The sequence below is a fragment of the Hipposideros armiger genome, unplaced genomic scaffold, assembly GCF_001890085.2.
Source record: "Hipposideros armiger isolate ML-2016 unplaced genomic scaffold, ASM189008v1 scaffold_254, whole genome shotgun sequence".
NCBI classification, from domain to species: domain Eukaryota; kingdom Metazoa; phylum Chordata; class Mammalia; order Chiroptera; family Hipposideridae; genus Hipposideros; species Hipposideros armiger.
Genome location: NW_017731604.1, coordinates 8909 through 22127, shown reverse-complemented (window position 1 = coordinate 22127; position 13219 = coordinate 8909). Strand labels below are relative to the sequence as shown.

The window sequence follows — 13219 nt, the reverse complement described above, 5'->3', positions numbered from 1 at the left end:
AGAACTGGCTTGGGATGCCAGAGGGCCCCGGTTCGGATCCCACATATGAGGGCCAGTGACACTGCCCTCCACAGCTAAGATGCTGAACAACAACAGCTCAACCTGGAGCTGGGCTGCCTTGAGTCGCCGGCGACGGCGTAGGCTGCAGCCCCTGTGGCAGTGGGTTGCCATGGGCTACTGTGTGTAGCCAGCAGCCAGCGTGAGCGGCCAGGAGCCGCAGTGAGCGGCCGTCCAGAAGCTGGTGCCTGATCTGCCTCAACCGTGAAGAGCACAATGATGGTGCCAACTTGGGCCAGTGAAGCAACGTCCTCCACAACTAGACTGAAGACCAAAACAACAGCAACTTGTCTGTTCCCCTTCCCCCAACTTCCCAGCACTGTTCCCATCCCCCCCAATTTCCCAATAAAAATCTTTTTAAAAAAAGGTAAGAAGAGACAAAGATGGACATTTCATAATGATAAAAGGGACTATACAACAAGAAGACATAACAGTCATCAATATTTATGCCCCCAATCAGGGAGCACCAAAATATACTCAGCAACTACTAACAGAGCTAAAGGGAGAAATTGACCAAACACAATTATAGTAGAAGACCTAAATACATCATTGACAGATATGGGTACATCATCCAAACAGAAAATAAAGAAATAGCAGCCCTAAATGACACATTGAATAAATTGGACATAATTGACATTTATAAAGCCCTTCATCCTAGAACATCAGACTACACATTCTTTTCTAGTGTACATGGAATATTCTCAAGGATAGGCCATATATTGGGATATAAAACTAGCCTCAGCAAATTTCAGAAAATTGAAATCATACCAAGCATATTCTCTGATCACAAGACTGTGAAATTGGATATCAACTGCAAAAAGAAAGCAGAGAAAAACCACAGATATGTGGAGATTAAACAACATAATTTTAAAGAACGACTGGGTCAAAGAAGAAATAAGAGGAGAGATCAAAAGATACATAGAAACAAGTGATAATGAAAACACATCCTACCAAAACTTTTGGGATGAAGGGAAAGCAGTTTTAAGAGGGAAATTTATATCATTACAGACTCATCTCAAGAAAGAAGAAAAATCTCATATAAATAACCTTACATTACAACTTAAAGAGCTAGAAAAAGAACAAATGAAACCCAAAGTCAGCAGAATGGAGAAAATAATAAAAATCAGAGCACAACTAAAAATGAAATAGAGAACAAAAAGACAATAGAAAAAATTAATGCAACAAAGAGCTGGTTCTTTGAAAAGATTAATAAAATTGACAAACCCTTGGCTAGACTCACTAAGATAAAAATAGAATAGATACAAATTCTGAAACATGTCATAACATGAAACAAACTTTAAAACATTATGCTAAGTTAAAAGACAGAAAAAATCAAATACTTTTTTAGCTCATGCACAAAATGGAATCATAATTAAGAACAGGCAATTTATAAACCCAGAAAAGAAAATTGTTCACCAGGGACTGAGGGAAGGAGCAATGGGGAACTATTTTTTTCATGGGTACATATTTTCTCTTTGGGATATTGAAAATTTTCTGGAAATGGATAGTGGTGATGGTTGTATAGCAATGTTAATGTACCTAATGCCACTAAGTTGTACACATATAAATGGTTAAAATGGTAAATTTGATGTTATGTATATTTTACTCCAATTACAAGTTCTAAAATAAAGTCAATGAGTGTAATACATCCAATAATATGAAGAAAAAAAACCCACTTTCACCACACACACACACACACACACACAAACACACACACATGGGAAACAATGTAGATGTGATAGTTATTTAGCTTGATTGTGGTGATGTTTTCACTATATATATATATATATATATATATTTATTTATTTATTTATTTATTTATTTATAGATATAAATAAGAAGTTATGCACCTTAAATATATACAACTGTGATATGTCAAGTATATCTCAATAAAGTTGTTTAAAAACACACATGATCATCTCAATTGATAAAGGTTATTTGACAAAATCCAACATCCTTTTATGGTAAAAAGCAGTCAACAAACTAGGAATATAAGGGAACTTCCTCAACACTTTAAAAGACATGTATGAAAAATGCAGTTAACCTCAGATTCAGTAGTGAGAGATTTAAACTTCCCCTAAGATTAAAAGGACAACAATGATATTTCCTGTCACCATTTCTATTCAACATTGTACTGGTAGTTCTTGCCCGGGAAATTAGGCAAGAAAAATAAATAAAAGACATCCAGATTAAAAACGGAGATGTAAAACTATCTATATTTGCAGATGATATGATCTTATATGTTAGATAATCCTAAAGGATCCATGACAATCTATCAGAACTATTAAAAAAATTCAGCCAAGTTTCAGGATATATCTATGTACAAAAATCAGTTGTATTTCTATACACTGACACTGTATGATCCAAAAAGGAAACTGAGAAAACAATTCCATTTAAAACAACATCAAAATAAATAATTTAGAGATACATTTAACCAAAACTATAAAACATTGTTGAAAGAATTTAAAGATGACCTATATAAACTGAAAAATACCTCATATTTATGGAACACCGTATGTCCATACATCGGAAGACTCAATATTACTGAAATGAATATACTCCTCAAATTGATCTACAGGTTTGGCAAAACCCCTATAAAAATCCTAATGGCAATTCTATTCTTAATTTTTTGAGGAACGTCTATACTGTTTTCCATAGCGGCTGTATCAATTTTCATTACCATAAGACCCAGCAATCTCTCTTCTGGGTATCTACCCCAAACATCTGAAAACATTTATCCATAAAGATATATGTACCCTGATGTTCATTGCAGCATTATTTACAGTGGACAAGACATGGAAACAACCACCAAAGTGTCCTTTGATACATGATTGGATAAAGAAGATGTGATATATATATATATATATATATATATATATATATATATATATACACACACACACACACACACACACACACACACACACACACACAATGAAATACTACTCAGTCATAGATGAAATACTGCCATTTGTGATAACATGGATGGACCTTAAGATTATTATGTTAAGTGAAATAAGTCAGACAGAAAAAGTCAAGAACCATATGACTTTACTCATTTGTGGAATATAAGACAGAAAGCACAAAGGGACAAGACAAACAAATAAACAAAAACGTATAGACACAGACAACAGTTTAGTGGTTACCAGAGGGGAGAGCGGGGATGGTAGAAGAGGGTAAAGGGGGTCAAATATATGGTGACAGAAAGAGAACTGACTCTAGGTGGTGAGCACACAATGTGATATATAGATGATGTATTATAGAATTGTACACTTGAAACCTATGTAATTTTTCTAACTATCATCACCCCAATAAATTTAATTTAAAAAGAAAGAAAATCCTAATGGTCCTTTTTTTCAGAAATTGGAAAGTCACTCCTAAAATTCATATGGAATTGACTTATAGACACAGACAACAGTTTAGTGGTTACCAGAGGGTAAGAGGGGAGTGGGAGAGGTATAAGAGGGTAAAGAGAGTCAAATATATAGTGACAGAAGGAGATGTGACTTTTGGTGGTGAACACAGAATGCAATATGTGGGAAAATTTGCCTTCATTGGCTGATGTTAGCTTTTTGCTCCCTCACATGAAAGACTGCATGTGGGGTTCCCTCACGGGAGAGATTGCACGTGAGGTGCTGGTTAGTTTTTGTCTATTATCACGTTAGAGACTGCATGTGATTTTGTCTGTCAGCTGTTTGCTCCCTCATATGAGAGACTGCATGTGAAGTGATGGTTAGCTTAGGGTTAAGAGAATTCTTGGTTGGGGGTTGAGAGAATTCCCCCTTGTCTCATTCCCGGCAGTGGAGATGTGAGATAATATTGCTTTCTATCTGTTTCACCTGCCCGCATCAGCAGATGGAGTGAAGAAGTAGCTAAGTTTTATCAGGATGACGTGACAGGCATGTTACCAGGCTTTGGAAGGCCTTGGGCCAATGGTCCCAGGCAAGAACAGGAGGTATTGTTTATCCGATTGAACTAGCCCTTCAGCTGGATAGCAATATTTTTATCACAGTAACTGCTGAACCCTCCTGGAACTGGCCATTCCCTGAGGGGGAGGCAGGAACAAGGAGCTGGGCTCTGAGGTACATCTGAAAGAATATATAAGGCAGACCTGAGTTGGCAGAGAAGACCTTTTCTTTTGTTGATGAGTTGTTGTTATTCTAGCTTCTTTGCAGCTTGCAGTTTACAGCATCAAGAGATGCCCTAACTTCCAGCCATGGATCTGGTGAGATTTAGCTTGTTCCCGACCTCTCTAGGGTTATTTCCCACAGTTTGGTGAGCTTCTTTGGCATAACATTGTCATTAACACATATGTGTGTGTGTGTGTGTGTGTGTGTGTGTGTGTGTGCGCGCGCGCACGCGCGTATGGTTGTCAGAAAAGTCATGACGTATTTTTTCTGTTTTTCATTGCAAAAATGAGTCATGACTTTTCCGACAACCCAATAGTTGAGTTTTAACTGCCTTTTACCTTCTGCCATTGCACATTCCTGTAATTGTATTCTGTTGATTGCCTTTGTCTTTACTATTGTATACTAACTAAATTGATTATATATTGCTAAATCAATTGATTAAACATTGGTAATAAATCAATTAGTTCCCCCTAGCATGTGCTCCTTCTTTTTCCCTGCTCATCATTACACAATATATAGATGATGTATTATAGAATTGTTCACTTGAAACCTATATAATTTTATTAATCAATGTCCAATGTCACCAAATAAATTTAATTTTAAAAAGTTTTTATAAAAAAATGGACCATGGTCAGCCAGAATGATCTTGAAAAATAACATTTTTGAAGAACTCTCACTTCCCAATTTCAAAATTTACTATGCAGCTACAATAATAAAAAAGTGTGGTACTGGCATAAATTATATATATATATATATATATATATATATATATATATATATATATATATATATATATATATATATATATATATATATATATATACACATTTTAAGAAAGGAAGAAAAAAACTATTAAAATTACACTGATAACCACTTTGAGCACCTCTTGTAATTGCAGAAGTCAAATGTGACTTGTATTCATCTTTTGTTATAGGTATATATTGAGTACTATAATTTTTATATAGTTTTCCCTTCTTAAAGTATGTATATGATTTTTGGAGATATATTGGGTTGTCGGAAAAGTCATGACGCATTTTTGCAATAAAAAACAGAGAAAAAAATACGTCATGACTTTTCCGACAACTATCTCACATGGCAGTGGGATAGGCTTGAGAGCCCAGAAATAAATCACCCATATATCTACATTCAGTTGACTTTTTTTTTTTAACTGGGGAGTTGAGGGAGGGAACAGTGCTGGGGATTTGGGGAAGGGGACCAGCCAAGTTGTTGTTCTTCAATCTTAGTTGTGGAGGGCACCAGTCGCCATCTGGCTGCACGAACCTGGCAGCCTTGTTGTTAAGGGCATGAGCTCTATCCACTGAGCCATCCGGCTGGCAGCTCAGCTCAAGGTGCCGAGTTCAGTCTTAGTTGTGGGTGGGCATAGCCCACGATCAAACAGGCATTCTTGTTGTTAGGAGCATGTGCTCTCACCAGCTGAGCCATCCTGCCACCTGTGGGCAGCTCAGTGACAGCTCATCCCAGGTCCAGTGTCACTGGCCCATGTGGTAATCAAACCAGCGGCCCTATTGCTCAGAGCTCCAGCTCTTAAGCTAACTCTTAACCAACTGAGCCACTCGGCCGGCCCCTTCAGTTGACTTTTGACAACGATGCTAAGACAATTAAATGAGCTAAGAATTATCTTTTCAAGAAAGGATTCTGGGACAAGTGGATATTCATGTGCAAAATAATGAGTTTGCTCCCCTTCATCACACCAAACATAATAATTAACTCTAAATGGATCACTGACATAAATATGAGCTAAAAACATTAAATGCTTGTAAAAATACATATGGATACATCTTCATGGCCTTGGATTTGGCAATGTGTTCTTAGTAATGACATCGAAAGTACAAATAATAAACAAAAGTATACACAATAAGATTTTATTAAATTATAAAACTTTTGTGCATGAAAAACTGTCAAGAAAGTTGAAAGACAATCCACAGAGAGGTAGAAAATATTTTCAAATCACATATCTGATAAGGGTTTCATATCCACAGTTTATAAATAACACTTAGAACACAACAAAAGACAAACAATCCAATTTAAAAATGAACAACGAACTTGACTAGACGTTTCTCCGAAGAAGATACACAAATGTCAAACAAGCATATGAAAAGATGCTCATCATCATCAGTCATTAGAGAAATGCAAACTAAAACCACAATAAGACACTACTTCACACCCACTAAGGTGGCTGTAATGGAATAAAAATGGCTGAATCACTTATAAAATAAGTCTTTCTCCATAGACTATAAATCTCAGTGTTGAAATACGAAATTCCTATTACGGTAATTGTTTTGATTATATGTTTGTAAACTAGATTATTCTGTTCAAGAGAACAGATTAATAATTCATATGCAAGCATTATTTATAAGCTTTTGTTTAAAAACCTAAACATCTGACGATTGGAGGGAATGGTTAAATTATGAATATGTCCTTAAGCTGATTTTAATGCAGCTACTACAAAACGTTTTAGACAATATCTAATAAACTGGGCAAATGTTTATTCTATATGGAAAAGGGCACACATGAAAACACATATGCAAAATTATCCCAGCTTTGTAAGAGCTAGTTAGAATGGCAATAAAAATGTTAGTATTTTGCAATGAGCTGTGGGAAATATTAGGTGGGCTTACACTTGATTATTTTTTTCAAGTCAATTCTCTTAATTTTACACAATGCACACATTGTGCATACAATTCTCTTGCCATCAGGAAAAAGAAAAAAAGGAAAGAAAAAAAATCTCAATAGGTAAAGTCCAGAAATGACGAATCAGTAAAAATTACCTAGAGATTGGGTCAACAAGGCAGACTGAGCACTTGCGCGTTACTCTCATTTTACTTCAAATCCCCTTAAATGACAGGAAAAGCAGGCTTCTGTATAGAAAGAATAACTCCACACCAGCTCGGGAAAAAGAAAGGGCGAATTCCTGGAAAATAGAAAGCAGATGGGGCAGGGGCACTGAGTTGGGGGTGGGGAGCCTGGGGGCCCTGAAACGGAGAAGGCGACGTTACATGATGGGGGTAGGGGTTTATGCGCCAGGCTGCTTCTGATTTTGGAAAGGGGCGGGGCCGGGAACCAAAGAGCACCTCCCAGGTCCAGCAGAGGTGGGCGTGAGAGTTGGGGGAGGGGGGCGCACGGTGTTTGACAGGAAGGGGAGGCCTCTCTCCCAGCCGGAAGCTGCGCTATGGAAGAGGGAGGAGACTGCTGCGGCAGTACAGGCTGGTGGGAGCCCGATGTGGCAGAGGGGCCTCCGCCGCGGACAGGGAGGCAGAGGGTCCGCAAGCATAGTGCTGGAGACACAGCCGCTATCCTGTTCGCCTGCCCCGCCGCCCTCCTAGGCACGCTCCTCGCCTACGGATTCCCCCCCTCACCTCTCGAAAGCTCCCAGCTCAGCGTCTGCTGACCCTCTTACCCCCCCACCAGCCATCCCCTCACCCCCTGCGAAGGCAGGAGCTAAAGTGTCCGATTTGGGCACATGAAGCCCGCGACCCCCGGACTTGGGGAGTCTGTGCCACCTGGCATGGACAGCGTTGGACGCCAGGCGAGATGAATAGGGGGATGCCCCCTATTATTTTGACCCTAACCGCAACTCCCTTGCTCTTGCGTAGCTGGAGCGAACTGGGAGGAAGGTTTCTGCAGGCACGCGCCAGAATGCCTTGATTGCCAGCTTTCCGGTGTAGCTTTTGGGAAAACTTAGGCGTGGGTGCACAGAGTGCACTAATTAGGAGACAGAGCTCACCGTGTCATGCATTGAATTTATTTTTTCTTAATTTCCTTTCTTGGCCTGCCTCGCTACTGTGCTCCTCCCAGGCATGAAGACCCCTTTCGAAAATGCGGCTGCAGGGCAGCGGTCCAGAACAGGCGCAAGACATGCCAGTGTGCCTGTTAGCATGATGAAGAGAAAGGCTGCACACAAGAAGCATAGGAGCCAACCCACCTCCCAGCCTCAGAGGAACATTGTGGGCTGCAGAATTCAGCACTGGTGGAAAGATGGAGATGAACCTCTAACACAGTGGAAGGGAACCATTCTGGATCAGGTACCTGTAAATCCCTCTCTGTATCTTATCAAATATGATGGATTTGACTGTGTTTATGGATTGGAACTGCACAGAGATGAAAGAGTGTCATCACTTGAAGTCTTTCCTAATAGAGTTGCATCATCTAGAATCAGTGATACACACTTAACAGAAATTATGATTGGCAAAGCAGTGGAACACATTTTTGAGACAGAGGAAGGTTCCAAAAATGAATGGAGGGGGATGGTCTTAGCTCAGGCACCTGTAATGAAAACATGGTTTTACATTACCTATGAGAAAGATCCTGTATTATATATGTACCAGCTCTTAGATGATTATAAAGACGGTGACCTACGCATCCTTCCTGATTCCAATGATTCTCCTCCTGCAGAGAGGGAGCCAGGAGAAGTCATAGACAGCCTAGTAGGCAAACAGGTGGAATATGCCAAAGATGATGGCTCCAAGAGAACTGGCATGGTCATTCATCAGGTAGAAGCAAAACCTTCTGTATACTTCATAAAATTTGATGACGATTTCCATATTTATGTCTACGATTTGGTAAAAACATCTTAGAGGTCATCTTGAAACTTGCTGAATATGTGAGACTATTTGTAAAATCTGTTCACACAGTCTTGATTGCTTTCCAATTTTTAAGAACCATCTTCTCCCTTTCTGCACGCTTTTGCCTGGCAAAAAAACACAAAAACAAAAACAAAAAAAATCAAACAAACTTCTACCCTGTCATTTTGGAAGAAACGTTTTGCCATTCTCTAACCTTTTTACTGGTTCCTTCCCACAGGAGAATGATTGATTTATCTAATTAGTGATAAGGGTAAAGTCTAACATCCATTGGCCCATATGTTTATGTTGGGTGGTGTTGATAGGTTAAATGTAGCTGAACACTTGTTGCCTCATTCTTTGGGGCACTTGGACTCTCTGTACTCATTGAACTGGGAATCTTCCTGAGATATTCAGTGTGACTGGATGGGTAAGTGTCTTTGCAACTTCAATTCTTCCCCCCAGATAGCTTCAGAAGTCCAATTTGGGGAAGAGTGGGAAGCCCATTTTATCTCCTGTCCAATTGCATTTTCAATTCTAACTGTACTAAAAGTAAGACTAACACTTTTCTCCCTTTCTGATTCTTACACCTATATTGCTCAACTTGTTTCAAAATCAAGAGGGTAATTACTTCTCATTTTCATACATAAGCATAGGCTGAGAATCTTATGAAATTGATAAGAGGGCAAACATTTGGGAACCAAAGACCAAGTGGAGAAATCAAGGTTGGTCATCATTGGCATTAGGGTCTCTGTTGTCTTCAGTATCTCTGGCTAGTACCTGAAGATATGGAGTGGGGTTTTTTAAATTATTTTTTTTGGTTACAGTTGACATTCAATATTATTTTATATTAGTTTCAAGTGTACAGCATAGTGGTTAGACATTTGCATAATTTATGCAGCAATCCCACCAATTTGTCTAGTACCACCTGGCACACATAGTTGTTGCAACATTATTGACTATATTCTCTATGCTGTACTTTACATCCCCAGGAGTGGGTATTAACAGACGCAGGCTGTGCAGGCAGACTTTAACACAAGTGAGCTTTGCCAACCCAATGGAGCATTAAGCCAGGCTCTAGCTAGAGTTCTCAGTCACAGGGTAAAGCCTGGGTTTAGCAAGGGTTGTCAGGTCGGTCCATGACCTCAAAATGAAAGAACAAAAATCTGAAATCAGGCTGAGGTACAGATTTCTTTTCTATACCAAGAGAGACCCTGAGAAATTTTAGATGAGGTTTTAGATTTGATTCTTTGAGGACTTCCGAGTCCCAGCAGATGAGGTAGACAAGGCACTTGCCAAAATAAAGGCTGAAAATAGGGTTTGCGCCCTTGTAGGAACTGGTGGCACATCTATTATGGTATCCTAGCAGAGCTGTGGAACACAGAATGGAATCAGTGCTAGATGGTCAGTAGGCTTAATGATGTTTTAAGTGCTTTATGCTGGCATTAACAGATGGAAATCTAGTAGATGCTTGTTAATGCTTTGTTTTTCAAGTTTATCCTGTTTGTTGGCTGGTCCTAAGATACTCATATGTGCAAATAAGGGTGAGCCCTACTGTAGCAGAAAAATAAGGAATGGAATGGAAATTGTACCTTCCATTATTGAAGGCATTGGTGAAGGTTAACCAAAGCCTAAGAAAGAATGTTTGAAAAATAAGTAAGGTTTTGGAGAGAAGCACCTGGCAAAAGCCAATGCTTTCTCATTGGGTTTCTGTAGAAGCTCCATTAGCAGTACCAGGCAGGCTTTGGAGTTCTGCAGATTTGGGGCTGGGATGCATGGCAATACAATCAAACACTTGGGAAAGATCTCCCAAATTAGTTTAAGTTCACAGGTCATGGATTCCAGACTGCTTGCACAGACAGACTGGCATCCTGCTGAGGATGAAACCAAGAAAACATTCTTTCCTCTGATGTTTTCCCTGTCTACTTTTCTTCCTTTTGATACCACTAAGTCTCTGCTCAGCTATTTGACTGAAAACAGCAATGTAGGTTTGTATTACCCTATGTACTAAGTCCTGGGGATATCAATTTGCTTGGGATATCTGTTCTAGTGGCTGAGAATTAGTGTGCTTTCCAATGTTTTGGATATGAGAATGATACTGTAATAATCTCTTGTCCTATTGATACCATGGACTCTTAAAAATCTAAAACACGCAGCAGTGGGGTTAGATTAATTCAGCTCCTAAAGTCTTGGGGGAACTACACCAAATCAAGTGGAAGACAGCCCAGGCTGCAGCTGCTGAAGGAACTCCATATCTGTCCAGACATCTTTGTTTTGTATGGCTAAAATGAGAAAAACAAGAAATTGGGAAAGGCAAAATTTTGGACTTTAATTCCTTTGTAGTTTAAAATAGAAATTTAACTTGCAGCATTCATTTCTCCCTTGGCGTTTAATAGTTGGTGTGGGTTTCATATAGTTCAAATTGAGGAATTTTCATTATGTTGTTGATATTGTAATTTTTGGAATATTTAAATGTGCTATCTTTGGGGATCATTGTGTAACCTTTGTAAGCTGCATCATATAGTGTGTCTGGACATAATTGTAAATTTGGGGTAAAATGGTGAGTGAATTTCCAGCCTGGGGTATAACGTGGCCTTGGAATTGATTTAATTTCTGTTCTATTCTAACTTATTTCAGAGTCTTCTAGGGTCAAAAACAGAACTGTTCACCAGTCTTGCACAGGTGGAAGCAGGACATTCCTAAGATACTGCTGGTCTCCCATGAAGGGGACATCCAAGTTCTCTTTGTTAACCATGGTTTTGGGTGTTGACCATTGTGGCTTAAGAGAACAAAAATTGCCAAGGGTGTGATGGGATCAGTCTTCTGCCTCTCCATGTTCCTGACTCAAGAAAAAAAAATAAAGGATTTCACTTCTCAAAAATATTTGGAAGAAAACCTCTACCCATCTCCACTTGCCACTCATTCAGTCTTCCATATGGGAAGAGGAATAAATAACTTGGTAAAATTGAGACAGGGTTATTATGGGTAAGCACCCTAGGCCCCTCTTGACTCTCGAGCTCATTCCTCACAGCAAAATATGGGAAAGACTGCAGCCCTTCACTACATGGCTGGGTAAACGTCCTCTTTAAACTTGGGGTAGAAGTTCATTTCAGACTCAGATCTAAACCATGTTATCCAGTCTAGATCTATCAGCAATAAAGCTGATCTCTGTTTTTATTCTTTTTAAAATTTTTAATATGTAAATTGTTTTTGTAAAAAAGCACATACCTCTGGTAAAAATCAAACAGTACTAGAGGGTATACAGTAAAACGTAGGTCTCCTTTCCTCCTTCCCACCCTGACCTCAGTCCCCCTATCCCACTTTCCAAAGGTAACCACTGTTACCAGTTATTATGTATCCTTCCAGAGATAATCCATGGATTTACAAGCATAATATGTATGTGTATTTATCAGGGGTTTATTTTATATATACAAATGGTAGCATGATATACATGCTGTTCTGAATTTTGCTTTTTCACTTAACAGTATATTAAAGCTGATATTTAATCCCACTTTGATTCCTGTATATATTTTTAGTTGTTTTAGAATCTGGTAAGGAAGGAGATGTGACTAATTCAAACCTTCGAATCTAAACGTAGTTTAATGAAAACTTATATGTCCCTGTAAATCCACCATTTCTGCCAGGCAAATTTTTCTGACTAGTAGAATGTGAAATGTATGTTAATATGATCAATTTTGTAGAAGGATCTCCTTGAAAGAGGCCAGTATATTTTTAATGAGGTAAGTTAAAGGGAGAATCAACTATAAATTAAAGCTGTGGGAAAAGTTAAGGTAATTTAATCAGTAACCCCAAAATGAAATGAACAATATTTTTTTATTCTAACTTCCACTCACATCTACTGTCATATGCAAATTTATGATGATAGTTTTTATTTGCCTTTTCTAACAATGTTTTCGTGCATTTAATAGGAAACTCATTTTAAACAGGTTGTTGGTTTCTTTTGTTTGTTTTTGTATTAATTTTTAAAAATATTTTATTGGGGAATTGGGGGAGGGGAACAGTGTTGGGGAATTGGGGAAGGGGAATAGCCAAGTTGTTGTCCTTCAGTCTTAGTTGTGGAGGGCGCAACTAGCTCAGCTCCAAGTCCAATCGCCATCTGGCCACCCATCGGCAGCTCGCGGCTGCTCGGCTCAAGGTGCCGTGTCCAATCTTAGTTGTGGGTAGCCATTTTCCACCATCTAATGCGGGAGTCAAACTGGCAAGCTTGTTGCTAAGAGTTCTAAGCACTGAGCCATCTGGCTGCTCTTAAAGAGGTTTAAACAGTTACCAAGCATCATTGATTCATATAACTAAAATAATCCAGGGCCGGCTGAGTGGCACATTGCTTAAGAGCTAGCTTGGGACGCCAGAGGGCCCCGGTTTGGATCCCACATATGAGGGCCAGTGACACTGCCCTCTACAGCTAAGATGCTGAACAACAGCTCAACCTGG

At 39.1% G+C, this 13219-nt stretch overlaps 1 protein-coding gene across 7 annotated transcripts; it reads left to right on the top strand.

Moving 5' to 3' along the window:
- Window positions 1-7399: 7399 nt before the first annotated feature.
- On the top strand, window positions 7400-11952 carry LOC109390088 (spindlin-3-like). 7 transcript variants are annotated; one of them, XM_019656129.1, is made up of 4 exons: window positions 7400-7531; window positions 8004-8698; window positions 10719-10755; window positions 11405-11952. In XM_019656129.1, the coding sequence occupies exons 2-4, from the start codon at window positions 8006-8008 to the stop codon at window positions 11575-11577; spliced, it is 903 nt and encodes a 300-aa protein (XP_019511674.1). In that variant the 5' UTR covers window positions 7400-7531; window positions 8004-8005; the 3' UTR covers window positions 11578-11952. The 7 variants fall into 7 exon arrangements, 4 of the variants coding, with proteins under 4 accessions (XP_019511674.1, XP_019511677.1, XP_019511675.1 ...); XM_019656132.1 differs by having other exon boundaries at window positions 7400-8230; window positions 8534-8698; XM_019656130.1 differs by having other exon boundaries at window positions 7400-8698; window positions 10719-10751.
- Window positions 11953-13219: the final 1267 nt, after the last annotated feature.

Coding starts and splice junctions, on each gene's coding strand:
- LOC109390088 (XM_019656129.1), top strand. CDS start 8,006: ATGAAGACCCCTTTCGAAAATGCGGCTGCAGGGCAGCGGTCCAGAACA. Junction 8,699..10,718: donor CTGGCATGGTCATTCATCAG/GTAGAAGCAAAA, acceptor GATACCACTAAG/TCTCTGCTCAGCTATTTGAC. Junction 10,756..11,404: donor GACTGAAAACAGCAATGTAG/GTTTGTATTACC, acceptor AACTTATTTCAG/AGTCTTCTAGGGTCAAAAAC.